This window comes from Sphaerodactylus townsendi, linkage group LG03, assembly GCF_021028975.2.
Source record: "Sphaerodactylus townsendi isolate TG3544 linkage group LG03, MPM_Stown_v2.3, whole genome shotgun sequence".
Classification (NCBI taxonomy): domain Eukaryota; kingdom Metazoa; phylum Chordata; class Lepidosauria; order Squamata; family Sphaerodactylidae; genus Sphaerodactylus; species Sphaerodactylus townsendi.
The window spans coordinates 23,120,077-23,143,128 of NC_059427.1; the positions used below are offsets into that span (position 1 = coordinate 23,120,077).

The window sequence follows — 23,052 nt, forward strand, 5'->3', positions numbered from 1 at the left end:
TCTGTTTATAACACAACAAATGCTTGTCACAAAGGATCCAGACAGCGCCTCCCTTTGGGAGATATGACATGTCTTTGGCAAAATGAAATCTATTGTTGCTAGAATAATGCAATTCTTTCTGAGGTTGGACGGGAACACACAGGGACGAGCAGTTGCTCCGTGGTATATAGAACACAGAAAAGTTCCACGTTCTGTTCCTGGCACCTTTCTTTAAATATCTTAGGTAAGAGGTGTTGGGAAAGACTTTCCTCCACATGAGAAAATAGAGAACTGTTCCCTGTCAGAGAAGATAAAACTGACCTCAAGGGACCAGTGGTGTGATTCAACAATAAGGCAACTTTGTTCTGATTATTGAGGCTGGTTGGCCCAGAAACTAAAACTGACCTATCGTAAGACCAAGGGTAGGGATTTTCATACTGAGGTTGGCCATTTCAGTTCCCCCTTTGCAAGCTAGGTGCTTGCGCCATAACACACACATCACTGACTGTAGCATCAACAAACAACAAAGCAGTGGGGCAACATTTCTCAGTGGTAGAACATCTGCTGCTCGGCATGCACAAGGCTGCGGGTTCAGTCCCTGTCCTCTCCAGTTAAAAAGATCAGGTGGCCACTGATGGGAAATACCCTGGGCTGCCACTCTCACTCTGGGCCTTTCCCCACTTACCTTAAGCCCCGCACTACTCTCCTCAAGTAGCATGCTGTCCCTCGGCACTCCTTTCTAATGCATAGGGACAGCGATAGCGCAGCTGTTCTTTCGACGCTTACCAGCTCAGCGCTAGGCATCCCTGACGCTCTTGTAAACTGCGCCTTTTGATGACCCTGCGCAGAGCAGCGTGTGGCATAGGGGGGATCGTGGTGAGTGGGGAAACGCCCTCTCTCTCCCAATACTTTCTTCCTGTCAAAACCACAGATCTCTTCCAGACACTAAATCATGTCTGCTGTCCCTGGAACTCAAGAGTTGAATTCCTTCTCAATTCTTGTCTGAAGTTCTAAGTATTTCTAAAACTTGTTGGTCTCGTAGGTTTTGCTGGATACTGATTTTGTTACGGAGAACTCATAGCAGTTGTATACTGTCACCCATATAGTTTCTGAAGGCCGATTACACAGAGAAAACTCAGTCAGACAGTCCTGACCTTGACAGTCCACCAGTCTGGCTCAGCATCAGTCAGCTTTCATGAGTCTGATAAATGTCGGGCAGGATAACTGAACAGAGTTCCACCTACCGTGATGAGAAGGGAGGGAGGAAAAGAAAAAGTATGAAGCAGCTGCTTCACCTCCTGTTGTTCATATCACTGATAATCCCATGTCTCTGACAGGGCCCCGTTGTGACAGCTGCGCACCTGGATATTTCGGAGCGCCCGAGCAGGAGAGCGGAGCCTGCCGCCCCTGTCAGTGCAACAACAACATTGACACCAGCGACCCTGAGGCCTGCGACCCGCACACTGGCCAATGCCTGCGCTGCCTCTATCATACCGGGGGACCCCACTGCGCCGAATGTCAGCCTGGTTACTACGGCAACGCTTTTCAGCGTAACTGCCGACGTGAGTAGGGCGGCTGGGCCTAGGCCGAGGGACCTGTACTGTGAGCGTGAGGAGAGGGTTTGGAACTGGAAAGCTAGCTGTGGTTGTAGGTCCGACAGATGGCGTGCACCAAATGGGGATCTAGTTGTGGTTTAAAACACAGCTTCAAGGTGGCTTACAAGCTCCTTTACCTTCCTCTCCCCACAACAGACACCTTGGGAGGTAGGTGAGGCTGAGAGAGAACTGTGACTAGCCCAAAGTCACCCAGCAGGACTGTAGGAGTGCGGAAACATATCTGGTTCACCAGATAAGCCTCCACCACTCCTGTGGAGAAGTGGGGAATCAAACCCTGTTCTCTAGATTAGAATCCACCTGCTCTTAACCACTACACACACAACAGCCAAATGATTCCAGCAGCAAAAGCTTTCAACAATACAGTTCATGGTTACTGAACTTCATGGTTACTGAACCACCTTTATCCTCAAAGGGAAACCGGAGTGGTTTATATCACCATGTTCTGTGCTACAGGAAAAGAACTCTGTGCATGAGCAGATGCACCCTTTGCTACTGCTTTACCAGTGGCTAAGCTCTGCTACTGAAAATAGATTATTTTAACAAATCTTTTCCCTTTTGGTTTCGGTTTAAACGGAACGTACTGAAACCAAGCAGCGCTCATTTCACTTTAAAGATTAGCAAGAGTTATTGCATCGTTCCATAATTGCATGTCAGCACATCATAAAGAACGTGGCCCCCGTCTTCCAAAGAGGTCCAAGAGATGGCAGGAATTTTGAACTGACCCCAAAGAAATCTCTGCACTCCTTTTAAGGTATACGGAGTATGTTGGTATGGGGGGACGTAGACCGGCTACATTAGAAGGCGGGGAAGGGGGAGAGAAGAGTAGATGGGAAAGAGGTTATTTGGGGTTGGTTTTAGCAAATTTTGGGGTGGCTTATTTAGTACCCAGTCAAGCCATGTAAAAGAAGGGAGGTGATGGAATAGGTGGGTATTCTGAAGTGGTTACATCTCGCTAACCATTTATGGGAATTCCACGTCTTCAAAAAACCAGTTGCTCTCAAACAAGAGATGGATGGGGCAGACAGGGAAAGCTGAGCATCGTTGGGCTGATGGAAAACCTGGGTATCCTGAAAATTTCTGATTGGATAAGGAAGTTGGGAGGTAGGTGAGAGGCTGCTCTTATCTTCCTAGCCCTGCCCAATGCTCTGCTTCCCCCCCCCCCCCAGGGTGTACCTGTAATGAGCAGGGAACCCTCCCCTCTCATTGCCCCGAGGGTATCTGCCACTGTGACCGGATGACAGGCAGCTGCCCCTGCCGTGCCAACGTGGTGGACAAGAACTGCGACAAATGTGCCGCCAACTTCTGGGGCTTCGGCAGTGAGCTGGGGTGCCAGCCGTGCAACTGTGACCCTGCCCATTCGTTAAGGTCAGACTGCAACTTGGTAAGTGGCCAGCCACCGAGATGGGTCAGGTGAAAAGGAGAGAGGGGGTGGGGCAGCGCTGGACGTCTTGCCGCACGGCCTCAGACAAGCGAGCAAGCTGGAGGCTGGCATCTCAGCCATGCCCCTGTGCTAAGTCTCGCTTTTTACTCAGTTCACAGGGCAGTGCCACTGCCAGCCGGGCTTCGGGGGGCGTGTTTGCTCCCACTGCCAAGAGAACCACTGGGGTGACCCGGAACAGGAGTGTCTGGGTGAGTATAAGCACATAGCCCAAGCAAACATCTCTTATGCACATTGCGCTCACATGTTCACACCCCTGCCGAACAGAAGGAGGGCAGCAGACGGTTCTCTTGCAAATGGGCTTCTATCCGTCACAGGCTGTTATCCCTAATGGCGGTGCTTTTCCATATCTTGCTCCACGATTAAAAAACGGTGGTAAAAGCCTAAGCTTGGGATCCAGTGGTTTCTCAGCTCAGTCCTAAAGAACGAGGCTAACTTTTACTCTGGTCTGATTGGAGGAGAGGCTTCATTGACATGTACAATGATTTGCCTAGAACAAGCCAGGGTGCTCAGCTGAGCGCACAATTTGGCTGGAGGACAGAAAAGTTTTGTAGTTTTTTAAAAAATTGACCGTTGTGGGTTTTCCAAGCTGTGTGGTTGTGGTCAGGTGGTTTTTGCTCCTAACGTTTTGCCTGCCTCTATGGCTGGCATCTTCAGAGGCATGTTATGGTAAGATGCGTTTCTCTCCGTGGCACACTGTGGCACATATTTTACGATGACGTACCTCTGAAGATGTCATCCGTAGCTGCAGGCGAAACGTTGGAAGCAAAACTACTAGACCAGGGCCACATGGCCCGGAAAACCCACAACAGCCTTTTGATTCCAGCTGTGAAAGCCTTCGACAGTATATTTTTTAGAATGATTAGTTCTTGGGCACCCCTTGGCAGGGGTCAAAGAGGAGAGCTTTGATCAACTGTTCTGGTTCCATCATCCAGAACAACCGTTATGCCCTAGCGTGCTACTCCGCCTGCATTTTTAAGGATGTGCACCTCACGTGCCCAGGGCTGATGGGGAGAAGCCAGCAAAAGGTGGATGGAAAGTTCATTCAAAAGAAGTGTCAGGATCCCAATGCACAGTCCCTGTCTTCAAGGGTAGACCTGCTGCCACTGTGTCATTATAAAGTCTTTCAAATGGGCACAAACTGTAGGGTCCTGTTTCCTCAAGTACCAGGATGGAGCTTGTATCAGCTTGAGCTTATAGCATGAGACTTGTGTCAGGTGGACTGCTTAATCCAGCAAGGCTGTTTTCCCAGAGCTCAGCTTATGTAGGCCAGGAGGTCATTGAGTCCAGCTGCACTGCTAGCGGACTCTGGAACTCCTGAGGATGTGTCATACGTCAGCCAGGGTTCTGCAAGGAAGCACTATCCTCAGCTCTTGGCTCTGTCTGGACCTACAGGGAGCTTGTGCTTGTCCAGTCTGGCACTTCCCTTCTGTTGTGCCACCTCGGCCTGGGCCTTCCACTGCTCCATTCCTCTGGAGTGGTAGAAGGACCTGTAGGCATTTGAGCACTGCCTGGTGGAGGCCTAGCAGCTAATACAGGGATCAAGTTTCTCTCACCAGCTCTGGCAGTATGGTCTGTGATGCTGTTGGTACCTTTGTCCTCCTCAACCATCAGCCTAAGCTCCTCCCCTGAGAACTCTGAGTCAGATTCACTGAGCGGGAACAGAAGGGGTCCTGATACAAACGGTCTGGGATTCTGAAGGGCCAGGTACCTACTTTAAATGACATTTCAATGGCCCTTACCTTCGTTTGTACCATCTCGCCTACTTGTCTTACCTTCCGGCTATCCAAATTCACCAGGAAGCCAGACCTGAAAACCTTTAAAAGACTCTAGGAATATAACTTCATCAGCTCTGAGTTACCAGCTGAAGGATGCTTCTCTACTGATGGGGTTCGACCTCTTTCAGTTTCCCTTCTTTGGCCAGATTCAGGTGGTTCAGACTTATGGGCTGAATTCAGATTCAGACTTATGGGCTGAATCCCGCTCCCTAACCCCCACCCCACCCACCCCCCAGATCAATGCCTCACTTAAATACATACTTTTCACTTCTCTGCTAGGAACAGTGAATCCAAAGTAGGTCAGATCTAGAAAGATTCCATCTCCGCCCCACCCCCAAGCAGGCCGAACATTTCCCAGACTAAGTGTTCGCCTTGGTTTGACCTCTGCCTTTGCCTCCTGCAGCCTGCGAGTGCAACCCAACAGGATCCGAGAGCCTGCAGTGTGACCATCTCAGAGGACACTGCCGGTGCCGGGAGGGCTTTACCGGGCGGCGCTGTGACCAATGCCAGAGGGGCTTCCGGCAGAACTTTCCCCGCTGCTCTGCCTGCCACCCTTGCTTTGGCCTGTGGGATGAAGTGCTGAGGAAGCTCTGGGCACAGGTGGGACGTCTGCAAGAGACAGTCCAAGCCCTGAAGGAAGGCGGCCCCATAACCGAGGCCAGCAACAGCCGGATACGCAGCCTGGAGAGGAGCCTGGATCAAGCCCAAGAGCTTCTTGGGGATGGGAGCAGCCCGAGCAGCTCCCTGCTGCCACACCTCAGCTCCCTCCTGGCACAGCTCAGGTAGGGAAAGGAGGGGTGTAGTTGTCAGGGGAGGGCAAAGGCGGGTGAGATTGGCATCAGAAGCCAGGAGAATGTCTACTGGAAAAGCTATCAACCCGTATTCCTATGTATTTTACTTAGAAGTAAGTCCTTCTTGGGAGGGAAGGCACTGTCTTACAGCCCGATCTGATCAGATCTTGGAAACTAAATAGGGCCATACTTGGAAGCTGTGACTTGACCACACTTTGCACGCCCACAAGTGGCACTGAATTCATTAGAATTTAATCCTAAGGTCAGTCAGGCACATTGAGCCCCACAGGGCTATTATTATTATTATTATTATTATTATTATTATTATTATTATTATTATTATTATTATTATTATTATTTATTTGATTTAGTATACCGCCCCCATCCCCGAAGGGCTCTGGGCGGTGTACAACATAAAACAGTATATATAAAATCATCGTAGATACAGTTTCCATAAATACAATTAAAACAGCAGTTGTTTCCCAAGATAGGCATCTCACGAAAAACCTTATTTAAACTTAAACTTAACCCTCCTAGAAAGAAGGAGGGGGGGGAGACAATGGGTCCTGATGATATTAGGGACCCATGGAATGGGGGGGTGGCACACTCAGCGGTTGGTCTCTCCAAAGGCCCGGTGGAACAACTCATTCTTACAGGCCCTGCAGAAATCGCCAAGGTCCCGCAGGGCCCGGACAGCTGGTGGGAGAGTGTTCCACCAGGCCGGCGCCAGAGCCGTAAAGGCCCTGGCCCGAGTGGAGGCCAGCCGCATCATTGAGGGGCCAGGGATCTCCAGTAAGTTGGCTGAAGATAAGTTGTTCTGAAGATAAAGTGAAGAAACAGAGAACAATATAAGCTAGCGATCCAGCATGGTGCAGTCGTTAAGAGTGGTGGAGTCTTCTCTGGAGAACTGAGATTTGACTCCCCATTCCTCCACACGAGCAGCAAACCCGTATCTGGTGAGCTGGATTTGTTTCCCTGCTGGGTGACCTTGAGCTCATCACAGTTCTCTCAGACCTCTCTTAGTCCCACCTACCCCGCAAGGTGTCTGTTGTGAGGAGAGGAAGGGAAAGAAGTTTGTAAACCACTTTGAGACCCCTTCGAGAAAAGCGGAGTATAAATCCAAGCTGTTCCCGTTCCTCCTCCTCTTCCTGCCTCTGCTTTGGGTTCCCACTGGGGAGAAGAGCAGGATTGAAATGAATCGAATACGTTTGTGCATGAAATGTCCTGTCTATCCCCCTTTGTTTTCCCCTCTGTGCTCTTAATTTTTGCTAATGTTACTTTTATTGTTGTGGTTCACTTAGTTTTCATGTCAAAATTGTATACTGCGGGAAAAATATGCGGTCATTTTCATGGATTTTTTTTAAAAAAATGTTATTAAGCCACTTCAAGAAGTTGAGCTGGCCCTGCAGGATATAGAAGTTTTAATGGAAATAAATCACATAAGCTGTTTCTGACGCACCCGTCCAAGAGCCAATTTGCTGTGTCCTAAATTTCAGACTTATTGGCAGATTATTCAGCTTGTAACGGACACATTACTGGCTATAAGCTGCTGTGAATCCTCTTACCATTCTCCTGAGAGATTTTGAAGGCAGAGAATTTTGATCTTGAACGTATTGTAATATATATATTGTATTCTGACAGATTCAATTTAGCTGCTAATTAGAGAAGTACGAGCCTACCTGCCCTTAAATGTACTGTGAACCGTCAGGTAAAATATGGAAGAAAGGAAGCAGAACAGAAGACACGCCAGTCTGAGAAGGCGGAAAACCAGATGTGTTTAAAATTGGTGACTGGCGAGACAATTTTGTGGGAAGCGCCTTGAGAAAAAATACAACATGGGTCAGATTTTAAAACGAGCCTTGGAGCAACCTGAACCAAGTTGCCCCTAAGGATCTGGCAGGGGCTTCTTGGTTTGTAGGCTCAGGCCACGGCAAGGATGGAAGCAGGAATGCCCAAATCACCATCATTGCTGCGACCTTCAGGGCTGCCCGCATGGCCCAAAACGTTTGGTTCCGCTTGCCTCTGGCCATTGGCAGCTCTCCAGGGCAGCTGCCACCCATGTAATTTCCAGTAAGCGATAGGAAGAAGGAGAAGAAGAAGAAGAAGAAGAAGAAGAAGAAGAAGAAGAAGAAGAAGAAGAAGAAGAAGAAGAAGAAGGCTAGCTTGTGGCCAGCTTGAAAAGGAGGAGGAGGGGGAGGAGGAGGAGGAGGAGTTTGGATTTATATCCCCCCTTTCTCTCCTGTAGGAGACTCAAAGGGGCTTACAATCTCCTTGCCCTTCCCCCCTCACAACAAACACCCTGTGAGGTGGGTGGGGCTGAGAGAGCTCTGAGAAGCTGTGACTAGCCCAAGGTCACCCAGCTGGCGTGTGTGGGAGTCTTGAAATTCTTGGCACTGGTTTTATGCCTAATAAAGGTTTTGGATTTGTGTGGGAGTGTACAGGCTAATCTGAATTCCCCAGATAAGCCTCCACAACTCAAGCGGCAGAGCTGGGAATCAAACCCGGTTCCTCCAGTGCACCTGCTCTTAGCCACTGCCCTTAGCCACTACGCCACTGCTGCTCCACTGCTGGACCAGTCTGCGTCATGGGCTGTGAATATTAACACATACTTGCTCAAGGTGGCATGAAGCGATTAAGAGTGGGTAGATCTCTACCAGGTCTCGGAGCCCCCCACTCCTCCATGTGAAGACTGCTGGGTGACCTTGGGCCAGTCACAGTTCTCTTCGAACTCTCTCTCCACCCCACCTGCCTCACAAGGTGTCTGTTGTGGGGACAGGAAGGGAAAGGAGTTTGTAATCCACTTTAAGGCTCCTTGCTGTTGAGAAAAGCAGGGTATAAAGCCTACTGTTCTCGGTTTTGTTTGGGTTTTTTTTTTAAGGGCGGGGTACTATGGGAACATTTCCATATACATGCATCCATTTGAAAGGTGACAAGGCTATCCTGTGCTGTGTTGCTGTTTCTCAGCTGCATCTTTTTCTCCTCAGACTTTCCTCCAAGGGACATGTGGTCCTCGTCTCCTATTTTGCCTTCACAATAACTCTGTGTGGCTGGTGAGGTCCGAGAGACGGTGACTCGTCCCGTGAGCTCCCTGGCTGTTTCTCAGGCTTCTATGATCTAATCTCTCACCAGGGCCGACATGGATGACCTGTGGCAACAGCTGCAGACCACCGATTCACACCTCGGGGGCACTGAGCAGGACGCCGCAGGACAGAGGAGCCGCCTGAATGCTCTGAACCGTGAGCTAGGCATGCTCAACCGCACTGTCGGCCACCTCCGCAACCAGCTGGACACCATAGCAGGCGCCAACTTTAATGGTAAGAAAGAGGAGGACATTGTCTATCCCAGGGGTCTGCAACCTACGGCTCTCCAGATGTCCATGGACTACAATTCCCATCAGCCCCTGCCACCATGGTCAATTGGCCATGGCGGCAGGGGCTGATGGGAATTGTAGTCCATGAACATCTGGAGAGCCGCAGGTTGCAGACCTCTGGTCTATCCCAAAGGAGTATCTGCGTAAGCGGAAGGGGAAGAGACTCTCCTTCCCTCCCCTGAAACTTGCCCGGTTTCCCTGTGCTCGGCAGAGTCTTTCCATAGCATCGTGGGGTATTTCCAGATGTCGGAGCAGGCACAGCTGCAAGCAGAGGCCTCCGTCCAAGGGGCGCAGAGCCCCGTGGGCCAATCTAAACACACCCACCAGTCCACAGTTGAATTGCTAAAGCTCAGGGGAAACACCTTTCGGAGGACTGCAGCGGCTCACCGGAAATCACTTCGTGACCTCAAGAAAAACGTCAGCAGCCTCCACCTCCACAGGATCAACCAGAAGGCAGGTTCTGTGCCGGGAACGGGTGAGGGGAGGACAAGGAAACAGAGGGCATTGACTGAGCACGAGCGTGAGGGCCGTTCCTCCCGGCTTCCTGACCTAAGTGCCGGTCCTTCTTTCTCCTGTTCTGTCTACTTGCACAGTAGACTTGGGTCTCGCCAGAGGCCTGTGTCTCCCTGGACTGATCTCGGACTGCTGTCTTGCTCCAGATCTGTGGCGGTTCTGGAGAAGAGGACTGTCAGCGGGCCCCCTGCGGAGGGGCCAACTGCAAGGACAGCTCGGGCCAGCCGCACTGCGGAGGCCCTGGCTGCACTGGAGCCCTGCCTGTGTCCATGAGAGCCCTGAATACAGCCCAGAACATCTCCCGCCAGCTGGAGGCCACCAACAGGCAACTGGGCACCATCGCTAGCAAGGTATTGCATCAGTCCAGTATTGCAACAACAGCAACAACCTGTATTGGCGTATAGATACAGAGCGTGTATTGGAGGACTGCCTAGTGATATGACATGCTCATAATTAGTATTGGAGAGATGCCCTCAGAGATCCTTAGATTCTTGGCGTTGGCGCAACAGATCCGCCTCAGATCTCAGTATTTATTGTTCTTTGTTCTTTTAAAACAAATTTTAATTAATTAATCATAATGTTTGAACTTATTTATCTTAACCTAATCCTCCTCAACCCTTCTGTTGTATTATAAACTCAGGCGGCCCCTGATGAGGATGATGATAGTAGTGGAGAGCAAGGTATTGCATCAGTACAGTATAACAACAACAACCTGTATTGGCATATAGATACAGTAGTATGTATTGGAGAACTGCCCAGTGGTACCACAATAATAATTAGTAGCGTAGAGCAAGGCATTGCATCAGTCCAGCAGTATTTATTGGAGGACAGCCCCGAGATAGGATACAATCATAGTTAGTACTGGAGAGAGGTTGGAATTAGTATTCTTGTACAATGCCATTTATGTATATAACCTTATGGAACAGCAAGCCAAAAGACAGATCTCTGCCCCCAAATGGCTTACAATCTAACCAAGAAAGGACCGGAGGCCAAAGTGGACAAATATGAATGAACGCTGTTATCAAAAACGTAGACTTCATCTGTGAAAACAGTTGGGTCTAAAACAGCCTTGCAAGAAAAGTTAGTAAAAGTTATCTCCCAGCTGACCTATTCTGCATGTGGCTGCGGTAGTCAATTGTGGTGCAAACGCAGCTTTGGTAAAAAAGAATTTCTCCTCCATGCCTTCCACCATCCCAGTTGTAAAGGGGTAGCTGTGTTAGTCTGCCATAGCAAAATGAAACAAAAGTCCATTTTACTCCTTAAAGATTTAAGATGTTTATTTCAGTAGGAGTTTTTACATAGGGACAGTGCAATTCTCAACAACTTTTCCAGATTATGTGGGGTGGCTTCCCCCCTTCATCACCCTGCCCCAGATCTCATGTTTCTTGCCATTCCAGAGTACTAAAAGGTGGCTTCGCTTCTAGGTGCAAGAAATCCAGGACCTGGCACGGGACACCAGGAACCGGGCGCAGGAGACTCTGGACCGTGCTCAGGTGGCCCGGAGCCGCACGGAGAATTCTACAGCTAGGCTCAGGGAATTCATCCAGAAGATAAAGGACTTCCTAGCAGGTATCTGGGCATTGCTTGCTTTGAACGAAAAGAAACTGCAACGTAGGAAAGGTGGAGTGTATTCAAATGTTGTCCCAATAATAAATTGGGGGGGGGGGGCAATGGGAAACACAGGGGAATGCATGCTTATGCTGCAATAGCACAATTTGGTGTGAAATGATTTGCAGTGTTGACGATTAGACATTTTCTCTTCGGCAGTGGTGGGTGGACTGGAGCACAGGATTAGTCACTCATGGGGGGAAACGGCTGTGCCCAGCAGCAAGGCTGTGTTCTTGTCTTCCCAGAGGAAGGGGCTGATCCAGAAAGCATTGAGCTCGTGGCCCAGCAGGTACTGGACATCTCCCTGCCCATCAGCCCTACTGAGATTGGCAGCCTGCTTCAGGAGATCCGAAACACCATCAGCCAGCTCGACGGAGTGGATGTTATCTTGAACAGCACCGTGGGTGATTTGGCCCGTGCCAGGGATCTACTGGCAGAAGCAGAACAGGCCAAGTGAGTCTCTCCCTCAGAGGGAAAGGAATACTTCTATTTTAAAAGAAGTGACCTATTGTAATACGATTTCAGAATGAAACATTACACTAATTCATTCAAGTCAAGGGTGACCTCGGGCTAGTCACAGCTTCTTGGAGCTCTCTCAGCCCCACCTACCTCACAGGGTGTTTGTTGTGAGGTGGGGAGGGCAAGGAGGTTGTGAGCCCCTTTGAGTCTCCTGCAGGAGAGAAAGGGGGGATATAAATCCAAACTCCTCCTCCTCCTCCTCCTCCTCCTCCTCCTCCTCTTCTTCTTCTTCTTCTTCTTCTTCTTCTTCTTCTTCAAGTCCTGATACTGTAGTATTGGGTGGGATGCAGTGGAAGGTCCTGACACTTGTGGATCTTCTCAGAGTTCTCCTACCACCAGCAGTCTTTTCTGACCCTGTTTCTGGGGTTGTGGAACCCATTTGGACCAATAGCCACACCGTTTCTGGGGTTGTGGAACCCATTTGGACCAATAGTCACACCGGTCAGAAGCAGGGGGGGAGCTGCAGTGAAAGGGGGCCTTGTGCCTCTTCCTTCAGCAGAGCTTTGCTGACAAAAGAGGAAGCAGTAATTTTGCTCCATTCCCCCTCCTGCCATCATCTCCCAACCCGCACTGCCGTTACTCCACGTGGGTCCTGTTTCCTGGGGTTAACTTAAAGAGAACTGCCAGAGGAAGAGGAAAGCTGAGAAGAACCTATGAAATGAGAACATTCCAGGTTCAATCCACTGAGCAAAGGGTAGCTGTTTATGTGGGTAGCCCCCTGTTACTTTATTGAGGGTTTGGACTGCTTGGGGCTCGGTTTATATATGGAATCAGTTACGTGTCTTCAGAGTGCCACCTCATCAGTTGCACTCCATTCAGCATGGAGCAGGAGGGCAGTTTACACCATTTAATTCAATAATATAATAAAACAGCAATACAATACAACCATCCAATAGTCTCGTAATCAAACATGGTGTCCAAAAATAACTCAGCAAAGGATGGCATTGATAAATACCTTAATAACAAAATCTAATGATGGAAAAGGGGAAAAGAAGGGCAGAGGAAGATAAAGGGGAAAAAAGAATAAAGGGGGGAAGGGAGGGTGGGAGGGAGGGAGGGAGAAAGAAAGAGAAAGAAAGAAAGAAAGAAAGAAAGAAAGAAAGAAAGAAAGAAAGAAAGAAAGAAAGAAAGAAAGAAAGAAAGAAAGAGAGGGAGAAAGAAAGAAAGAAAGAAAGAGAGGGAGAAAGAAAAAAGAAAGAAAGAGAAAGAAAGAAAGAAAGAAAGAAAGAAAGAAAGAAAGGGAGGGAGGGAGGGAGGGAGGGAGGAAGGGAGGGAGGGAGGGAGGGAGGGAGGGAGGGAGGGAGGCCAGCTATGATGGACATAATTTCCTGATGAGAAACAGGTGACATTGCATTGGGAAGTCCTGAACTCTTGACACAGGCCTCATTCATTCATTCATTCATTCATTCATTCATTCATTCATTCATTCATTCATTCATTCATTCATTCATTCATTCACATTTCTGAGAGCCAGCATAGTGTAGTGGTTAAGAGGAGGTGGACTCTAAACTGGAGAACCGGGTTTGATTCCCCCCTCCTCCATATGGGTGGTGGGCTCTTATCTGGTGAATCAGATTTATTTCCCCACTCCTACATTCCTGCTGGGTGACCTTGGGCTAGTACAGTTCTTCAGAAGTCTCTCAACCCCACCTACTTCACAAGGTGTCTGTTGCGGGGAGAGTTTTTAAACCCCTTTGAGTCTCCTTACAGGACAGAAAGGTGGGACATAAATCCAAATTATTATTATTCTATCCTGCCACACTTCTATCCTCAAGTGTGCTTTGGCCGCAACCGCTTATGCTACCTGTTCTGTTTTGTCTGCTCCTACTTTTACCCAGGGAACGTGCAGAGGGCGTACAGGCTACAATCACAGATACACGTGCAGCACTGAATGATGCAAAGCACAAAGTGAGGGCAGCCGATCGAGCAATGGACAGCACCAGGGAGGTTATCCGAAACGTGGAGGGCAGAGTTGCAGAGGTAAGGTGAAGAGGAACCAGTGTACAACCAGCCAGGGATTCAGGAAGGGATCCCTTCTCAAGATCTGCTGTGCTCTTTCATCTGGTAGCCCCAGAGGGTGGTTTGATTCTGGACTGTCCTTGTTCCTTCCTGTGCCAGATAGACCATCTCTACATCTTTTGGAAATGAATCTAGTCCAGTAGGGATTGTCTACCATTCTCCAGCTGCTCCCCTTCAAGTTTTCTTGTACCTTATCTAACTAGCGTTAGATAACTAGCGTTAGATAACTTATCTAACTAGCGTTAGATAACCGAAATACTACAAATTACTTTCTTCACTTAAATTTTTCTAAAATATGTCATGATGCATCCAACCTTTTTGTAAATGGAATAAATGCACAGAGTTGATTTGGGGACCTTTCTTCCCTCCTCTCCCCTCCCCTCACAGTCCCTTTCACCCTCCTCCATTCCCCCAAAAGCCGCTTCTGGTGGCTGGGGTACCTGCACAGCCTGGGCTTTAGCACGGAGGGATGAAGCCAGAAGAGGACTTTGGCAGAATGAACCCCGCCCTGCACCTTCTACAACTTTCCGCTCCATTTATGGAGCTTGTTCTGCTTGCTCAAGAGCAGAAAGTTGTGATTTCTAGAGATTTTCCTCCTGGTGCAAGTTTCCCCACCTCTACCTCGGACTCACCCCTGTGCCTTACTGGCCGCCACTCTCAGTCGCAAGGCTATTTCTGGTGCGCTCCGGTTCTTCTTACTCCACGCACCCCGGGCTTCTGTGCTCTAGCGCTGAAGGTCATCAAAAGGAGTGCAGCCGTTTTGAGGAGCGCCAGGAATGACATGCGCTGAGGGGGTGCAACAGTGGCAGCGTCGGGGCAGCTGCGTTGTCGCCGCCCCTGTAGTGGGGAGTGCCGGGGGACCCCGCGCTACTTGGCGGCAGTAGCGCGCAGCAGACGGTAAGTGGGAAAACGACCCCTCTTTCCCTGCTGCATACACCCACAATATTTTCCATGCTTGTCCTGAGGGTCCCCCACCAACCAGAATGAGCTTTTGGGGAACCAGAAGGGGAAAGCGGCAAAGATTCCTTCTGCAAACACGCTCCATGTGCAGAAAGATGGGCTCCAACCCGCTGTTATCGACATTAGAGGGCAAAGCGGCTTTGCAGCACCTGAGCCGACTAGTTCAATCCTGTGCTTTACATCAGAGGTTGCAAAAGAATCTGTGCTCTTTCATTACAGTGATATGTATTTTGCAGAAACTCTTAGGCCAGTGGTGGCGAACCTATGGCACAGGTGCCAGAGGTGGCACTCAGAGCCCTCTCTTTGGGCACTCATGCACAGAGTTCATCATGTGGGAGGGGGGTGGAAAATCACCCCCCTACACACACACATCTAGGCTGGCCTGGGCATGATCCTTTACCTGGGAGTAAGCTCGGTTGCTGGCAATGGGGCTTGCTTCTGAGTAAACCCCCCTAGGATTGTGATTCACCCATTTGAAGCGTTGCACAGTTGCTTCACTAAGCTTACTCCTGAGTAATGCGTGCCTCGGAGCCAACCGGTTTTTCAAAACTAAAACCTCAGTGTTCAGGTAAAATTGCCGTGTTGTCACTTTGCGATAAAGAAGTGGGCTTTGGGTTGCCATTTGGGCACTCGGTCCCGAAAAGGTTCGCCATCGCTGTCTTAGGCCATGCAAACAGGGTGGATTAAAATCAGAGCTGAAGGTTGAGTATAGAAATCTTAGGCCCCTTCCACACATGCAAAATAATTAGTGTGACCAGACGTCCCGCTTTTGGCGGGACAGTCCCGTTTTTAACCAATTTGTCCTGCATCCCGCAGGGTTTTTTAAAGTCCCGATTTTTGGAAGGCTGCCACACTGCCTTCTGGGGCGCTCCCCTTTTCCCATTGAAACAGGGGAGTGCCCCAGAAGGCAGTGCGGCAGCCTCCCGCACATGCAGCCGCAGGAGCGCGCTGCCTTTTGGGGCTCTCCCCGGTTTCCCGCCCTGTCACAGCCAGGTGCATTGAAAGTGGATTGGAAGTGGGCTTTAGTCAGTCATTGGTATGAATATATATGTTAATCTATTAAAATCTGCATACATTTTCATATGAATAAAAGAACCGTTGGGGGGGAAAAACACAGCTGGGTAGCTGGGTGTGTCACAGCAGGCCCCATCTTAGAATAACCTTCCCTCCTGTGTGAGAATGGAAGAGGACTGCTTCCTTTAATAAAGGGCCTCCCACCCATGGATTTGTAAGTACTTGCATTTAGAAACCATTAATTAAAAACAATCTGCTACCTGATTAATCTGGAGTACTTTTTAAAATCAATTACAGTATTTTTAGCTGATTAATGTAATTGCAGCCATAATAAAAATGCTTACATTCATTATAATTGTTCATCCTTGAAATGCGTTAGTCTGTGCTTGAAATTCAGTTTGCAAAAGTCTGCAACTGTTAGAGGGTGGAAAAAACAAATTTAGAGTCACTGCAGGGAATGATAATATATTTGTATAAAGGATATTTTGTCCTGAACTGTGAAAGCATCCTAAAAGAGTAACTATTGTAAGCAGAGTTCAGTTAATATAATACCTTTTAACTATTTGTATGAGCAAACTGCTTTTTATTAAGTCATATTATGTCCAAATAATGTCACATCCTCATGAAGTTATAGAACCTTTATTGAGTTAAGCAAGCCATTTGCAAGTCCTCTTTCCATCATATAAAAAAGGCAGTACACAAGATAAAACAATATAAAACATCAGACCTTAAGAACTATAAAGATTTAAAATATCAAACATCAACAAGTAAAACAATGGGAATTACGCGGTGCAATCCTGAACAGGGTTATATTTCTTAACTTCACGGACTCGGGAGGGTTAACTCTGCTTCAATTTACACTGTAGGAACCCCAGTGAGAAGTATAATCTGCAATGTAAATCAGGACATTAAATATGTAAAGCAGGGCATAAATGAGCACATTAAACAAAGAAAAACCTCTCAATAAAACAGCTAACTTTCCTCTCAATAAAACAGCTAACTTTGGAGCAAAGGTTTGTAGTTGCAACTAAGATGCAGCATTCCATAATCAAGGTGCCACCACAGAAAAGGCCTGTTTCAAATACTTTGAAATATTGCTGTAACCTATGTACATATGTCTACAAATCAGGCTTGGGAATATTCCGGCCCATGAGGGGGTGATACTTGTAAAGCTTTTGAAACATGCACTTCCGATGCTAAATATATCACTGGACAGGGTTTCTTCACTAATGTGGAAAAATACCCTGGTTTCTTTCCTGTACTCCTGACACCATCTGAGATGTGACAGGTGAATGATGCCCAAGGGGGCCTTTCTTGGGGAATCACACCTTGACTGTCTTTCAGGCTGAGCAGAAGCTCCAGGCGGTGGTCAGCAAGGCGTCACAACTGGAAAGTCGCCTTGGAGAGCTGGCACAGGATGTGGCCACCTTACAGGAGAAATCGCAGAGCAATCAGCGGCTGGCCCAGCAGGCAAAAGGAAAAGCTGAACGTGCCACTGCTGTTGCAGGCCGGCTGTCAAAGGTAAGAGCCTCTTTCCCACCCAGGTCCCCCTTGCTAGCAACAGGCACTGTCTGCTTGCCTGCTGCTCTGCTGTCCATCTCGTTGCTGTGGACCACATGCCAGATTTCTTATGGCCAAAGCTGCCTCCTCAGTTGCATGTTCCTGTGGCAGATCCCATTAGCTTCTCGTCATGTGTCTGACCATAGAAATGTGGAGCTGGAAGGGGTCTCAAGGGTTATCTAGTCCAACCCCCTGCATTATACAGGAAATTCAGAACTGCCCTCCCCACCACCCCTGTAAACCCTGCTGTATGCCCTGAGGAAGGCAAAAAAACCCCCTCCAGAATCCCTGGCCAATCATGTGCCTGTAGGATAAGGTGACCATCTGAACTGGGGCGGGCGGGTAGGTGGGCGGCCGCGCACGTAGCAGCAGGAGCGCACAGCCTTGTGGGGCGCTCCCATTTCCTGTGACAGGGCGGGAAACGGGAGCGCCCCAGAAGGCCGTGCACTCCTGCGGCTGCGCGTGGGAGGCTGCCGCACTGCCTTGTGCCCCAGAAGGCAGTGCAGCAGCCTTCCAAAAATCGGGGCACTTGAAAAAACCCACGGAACGCGGGACTAATTGTTTTAAGGTGGGACTGTCCCGCCAAAAGCGGGACGTCTGGTCAGCCTACCTTAGGACACAGAGCCCTTTGGCGATACTTCCTGTATGATTTGAGCTGTTATCTCCACAGTCTTGAGTGCTCTGCCCTCACCAAGTAGCAAGTTCACAAGATCCTAAACAAGGCCTAGACTTTGACTAGCGTGGTGCAAGGCCTGTCAAAGGTTCCAGGTGCCCATGTTCCAGCTAACTGCCACATTACATGTGGCAGTTAGTAGAACAAATTCCCCAGAGCCACAGAAACTAAAACAGCAGAGGCCTGCATTTAGCTGACCACCCAAAAATTGAGGCAGTCTTACTGAATGCCCCAGCACCTAGCAACAAGGGGCAGCACTCTGGTTTTGAAGGTAGTCTGAGGTAACTGAAGCATAAAGTTACCTTCGGGGATAGCGCGGTATATCAAATCAAATAATAAATAAAAATAAATAAAATAAATAAAAAATAATAAATAAAGTGTACTGTGGACACCTGCTTGAGGAAATGCTGAATCCCCTCCCTGGGGGTGGGTCAATTTATTTAAGGGGCTCAATTATATAAATGTTTGTCATTAGGGTTTTTTTAAAAAAAAAACCTCAAAGCAGTAGTGGTGAGCAGCATCCTGAAATTTATGCAGAGGATAGGGAATATTTATCTTTTGGGTGCTGTGTGGTTTCCGGGCTGTATGGCCGTGTTCTAGCAGCATTCTCTCCTGACGTTTCGCCTGCATCTGTGGCTGGCATCATAGATGCCATCATAAAGGCGAAACGTCAGGAGAGAATGCTGCTAGAACACGGCCATACAGCCCGGAAACCACACAACACTCCAGTGATTCCGGCTGTGAAAGCCTTCGACAATATTTATCTTTCTGCTTACCAAAGCTGTCCCTTTCAAGATGCTGGCTTCGGTTCATCAGAAATGTCTGCTGACTGAAGAGCCTTCTGTCCAGAGGGAATGCCCCTTCCCACTATGGTGCCAAAAGTGTGTCCCAAAATGATGTTTCTAAAGGGCAGGGCACCCCAGGGGCAGCAGGAGGGGATTGTCAGAGGTCCGTGTGGGGCAGGGGAGGCAGGAAACAATGACGACCGCATCTCGCCCCTTCTGCTTCTGGAAATCCCCTGTGGAACCTCAGCTGCTTTTTGCCCAGTGAAGGAAAAACATTTTTTCCCCCAAGGAGGGGGGGAAAAGGTGTCTCGGAGGAGGCAATTTTGATGTGAAAAAAATCACCCTAGGAACAAGCGTAGCCCCCCACCCTCTTGTGCCCATGCACAACTACCCCTTCCCGACTGCAGTTCCTCACTAGGGCTTTGTGCAAAAACCAAACACACAGAGCTAATCATCACGTGTCTTTGGAACATGGGCAGAGTGTTCTTCCTAAAAGGGCCCGTCAGGCTGCCTCGAGACTGTCTACTGCCAACTCCCCTCCACCGAGGTCTCCTCTGCCACAGACTCAAAGCCCACAACTTCTGTTTTATACCAAGACTTCAAGCTCTAAGCTTGGTGTTGGAGGTACTTTGGAATCCAGGCCAAGCAGATTTTGTCCACCCCAGAGAAGTGGAAGCACCTCTGCTCAGAAATCCCTCTCCCCACCACGTGCACAGTCACACTCTGATGCAGTGGTGGCAAACCTATGGCACGGGTGCCGGAGGTGTCACTCAGAGCCCTCTCTGTGGGCACATGCAAACAGAGTTTGTAATGTGGAGGGAAATCACACACACACCCCCAACACACGCACACATCTAGGCTGGCCTGGGCCGCTGGACTCGATTATTAGCAAGAAACCTGAGACCTAGTTTTGGGGAAGCAGTGTAGGTAACCATGTTAACCGCTGTTAAACCCCACTGATTTTCACGCAAAGAACTAAAGCGCGATCTTTTACCTGGGAGTAAGTTCAGTTGCTGGCAATGGGGCTGGCTTCTGAGTAAACCCTCCTAGGGTCGTGATTCACCCGTTCGAAGAATTGCATGGTTGCTTCAAAGCAAAGACTACCGACTACCACCAAGCTTACTCCTGAGTAACGCACGCCTCGGAGCCAATCGTTTTTTCTAAACTAAAACCTCAGGATTCAGGTTAAATTGCCGTGTTGGCACTTTGCGATAAAGAAGTGGGTTTTGGGTTGCAATTTGGGCACTCGGTCTCGAAAAGGTTCGCCCTCACTGCTCTGATGTGTCCCAGTTGCAGCTCCTGTGCCAACTTCAGATACACTGTAAGACAGACTTGCCAGTTTCCCTCTGCGCCCACCATGTGCAGCTCTGATGTGCCTGTCAATCTCTCTGTCCTCCAGGAGGTGGAGAAAGTGATGCAAAAATACCAAGAGCTGCAGAAGCAACTGGAAGGCCAGCCTGGGGGAGGGGACTCGCTGCAGAGGCTGATGAGCCTGAAGATGGAAGCACAGAAGCTCCTGGACAAGGCCAACAGCAGCAAGAGGAAGGTGGAGGGTAAGGATGCCGCAGGGATTGTTGGGCAGAGCCACCCAGGGAGGGACACGGCCGGGGTGGCAAAAGGAGTTGTTTTTTGCCCCTTAGCAGTTAACCTTTTGCAAACCTTTAGGTCCACACGTGCTGCCAACCACGCACATCAGGAACATCCGCCATCATGAATGTTTCCACTGGCCCCTTCCACACATGCAAAATAATGCACTTTCAATCCACTTTTAATCCACTTTGCAGCTGGATTTTACTGTGCGGAATAGCAAAATCCACTTGCGAACAATTGTGAAAGTGGATTGAAAGTGCATTATTCTGCATGTGTGGAAGGGGCCAGTGTTAGTATATTCAGCATCTCTCCCCCCCCCCCCCCAAGCCTGTTAGACTCTAACTGCCCCTTCCTTGGAGGGGGCTGTTGTGAGTCGCCATTTGGATGTGGTGTGGGCTCACACAGGCGATTTGCCCTCCCTGGGGCACTTATCCCAGTCGAGGGGCAGAAATGCTGGCAGATGGATGCTGCAGCCCTCTGGGACGCTTGGATGCGGCACGGGGCACTGCATCAGCACTCCTGCACTGCCACTGGCCCTGTCGCTGCAGCAGAGGCATTCCCAGGAGCGCAGCCAACTATAGTTAGCCTCCTTCCGGTCAGTGGTGGGATCCAAACATTTTAGCAACAGGTTCCCATGGTGGTGGGATTCAAACTGTGGCGTAGCGCCAGTGGGGCTGGGCAGGGCACGATGGGGGCGTGGCCAGGCATTCCGGGGGCGGGGCATTCCTGGGTGGGGCTGTGGCAAGGACGCAGCCGCTGTGCCGGTCCTTGGGCGGGAAACGAATGCACGCACGCACAGGCTGCCACGCACGCTGGTGCACCTCCTGCTAGACTGCTTCAAGTTCTGCGCGCTACTGCTGAGAGGAGGGGCATAACTAAGGCAAAAATCACGTGGCAAAATCACCAATTAGTAACCCCCTCTCGGCACACACAAATAATTAGGAACCTACTCTCGGGAACCTGTGAGAACCTGCTGGATCCCACCTCTGCTTCCGGGCTTTCGCACTGTGAGTGCCCAAAAGGGTCATGTAAGTCCATTTAGCCAGCTGGGGAGGGTTTTTTATTTTTTTGCTTTTTCTGCATCTCTGCTTCACCTGAAAGCCTTCTGGAGGCGGTGGAATGGTGCAGCAGCAACGCCGTCTCTTGGCCTTTGGATGGGGCTGCCCACTGGTAATTTAGCAGAGTGCACAAAGCGCAGCAAAGCCCTTCCAATATTTGGGTGCGCCAGGAATAAACTTACTCAGAGCCTTTTGTCTATTCAAGCTAATATAATTTATGGGAAGACCTCCATGGTTTCCTAATCTCACCTCACTAGCTAAGAGGGAGATACAGGACCTTTGCCCTGCCCTCATTGTCGCAAGAAGGAGAAGAAGGTGAATCTGAGTGGAGGTATGGGAAGAAGCAGGAAGGAAGGATGTTTCCCTGAGAATAGCAGTCTGCACATCAAAGTGTCAGGGCAGTTGGGAAAAGATGCCCAGTGCCTGGACCCTTCTATCGCTCTGACTCTCTAGTCAAGTCCTCCTCTGAAGTCTGAGGTTGAAAGACTTCACTTCCATCACCCAAGACACATTGCCGCAGCATGGTCCACGACCTAGTAACAAGCGCATGCACATGCAGCTTTAACATATGAGAACCAGAACCTTGGGAAATCCAGTTCATGCACACCCAACCTGTACACACATTGCCCATTCAGACACAGAAAGGGTGGGCGCACCACAACAAAACAGCCCATACTACTCATTGGTATGGTAACAGAACGAGCGAGGAACCTAAAGAGCTCTAGCAGAACAGTGGGCGTTCTGTTATGATTCTTGATGCAGCCCCACGACTGGGCCTGGCCCTTAATGAAGTACAAGGGATGCTTGTTTTAGGTGGGGATAGATCAGCAGGTTAGTGTGTACAACAGAGGGGGTGAGAATCCACAGAGCAGAGGGTTCAGAGGCTTGCAGGTACTTTGGAAGCTGAAAGGGGCTGGCTTGACATTAAAAGAAGACGTTAAAAGAAGCATGGCTTCCAAAGCATTTCAGTAATCACTTCAGTATTCCTGAGGGGGGGGTGAGCATCAGAGAGAAATATAGCTGGAAGGGACCTCAGGGGTCTTCTAGTCCAATCCCCTGCACAACGCAGGAAAGTCACAGCTATCTTCCACCATCACTCCCCCGGTGACCCTTACACTATGCCCAGAGGAAGGCAAAAAAGCCTCCTAGATCCCTGGCCAATCTGGCCTGGAGGAAAGTTGCTTCCTGACCCTAAAGCGGCATTACCCTGGCCGTGTAAGAAAGGGCCTTGAGAGCTAAGTGCTGACTCATCCCTTCCTGCTCTCCCTGTCACGATCGGCCGAAGTTCCCAAAATCAGCTTTGCTGTCAGATGACCTTCTAGTCCCGTGGTGGCAAACCTATGGCACTCCAGATGTTCATGGACTACAATTCTGGCATGCTGGCAGGCGCTGATGGGAATTGTAGTCCATGAACATCTGGAGTGCTATAGGTTCTCCACCACTGATCTAGCCTCTGCTTAAGAACTTCGAAAGAAGGAGAGCCCACCATCTCCTGAAAAAGTCTGTTCCACTGAGGAACCGCTCTACCTGCCAGGATGTTCTTCCTAACGTTTAGTCAAAAACTCTGTTGGCTTAATTTCAGAAATTTAATTTGATGTATCCTCCATTAGGCAGGAGGAAGTCCTGCCCCCCCCAGCTCCAAGGAACCTCTCTCCAACTCAAGTGGCCCTTCTGTGGGAAGAAGCCTGTCTTAAGCTGGCAGAAGGCTTCAATGCAGTGGCGTAGCGCCAACGGGATGGGGTGGGGGTGATGCCCCGGGTGGAGCCACAGCAGAGGGATGG

At 49.5% G+C, this 23,052-nt stretch overlaps 1 protein-coding gene across 3 annotated transcripts in view; it reads left to right on the forward strand.

Annotated features, from left to right (window-relative positions):
• Positions 1 to 23,052, forward strand: part of LOC125429270 (laminin subunit beta-1-like) — an 83,446-nt gene that overhangs the window by 58,017 nt on the left and 2,377 nt on the right. For all 3 annotated transcript variants that reach the window (XM_048490225.1, XM_048490227.1, XM_048490228.1), the window contains 12 exons: positions 1,317 to 1,541; positions 2,762 to 2,976; positions 3,128 to 3,224; positions 5,215 to 5,593; positions 8,732 to 8,916; positions 9,184 to 9,425; positions 9,632 to 9,835; positions 10,910 to 11,054; positions 11,339 to 11,546; positions 13,451 to 13,592; positions 16,950 to 17,126; positions 20,023 to 20,176. In XM_048490225.1, coding sequence (XP_048346182.1) covers positions 1,317 to 1,541; positions 2,762 to 2,976; positions 3,128 to 3,224; positions 5,215 to 5,593; positions 8,732 to 8,916; positions 9,184 to 9,425; positions 9,632 to 9,835; positions 10,910 to 11,054; positions 11,339 to 11,546; positions 13,451 to 13,592; positions 16,950 to 17,126; positions 20,023 to 20,176 — 2,373 coding nt within the window. The remainder of the gene's footprint in view (positions 1 to 1,316; positions 1,542 to 2,761; positions 2,977 to 3,127; positions 3,225 to 5,214; positions 5,594 to 8,731; positions 8,917 to 9,183; positions 9,426 to 9,631; positions 9,836 to 10,909; positions 11,055 to 11,338; positions 11,547 to 13,450; positions 13,593 to 16,949; positions 17,127 to 20,022; positions 20,177 to 23,052) is intronic.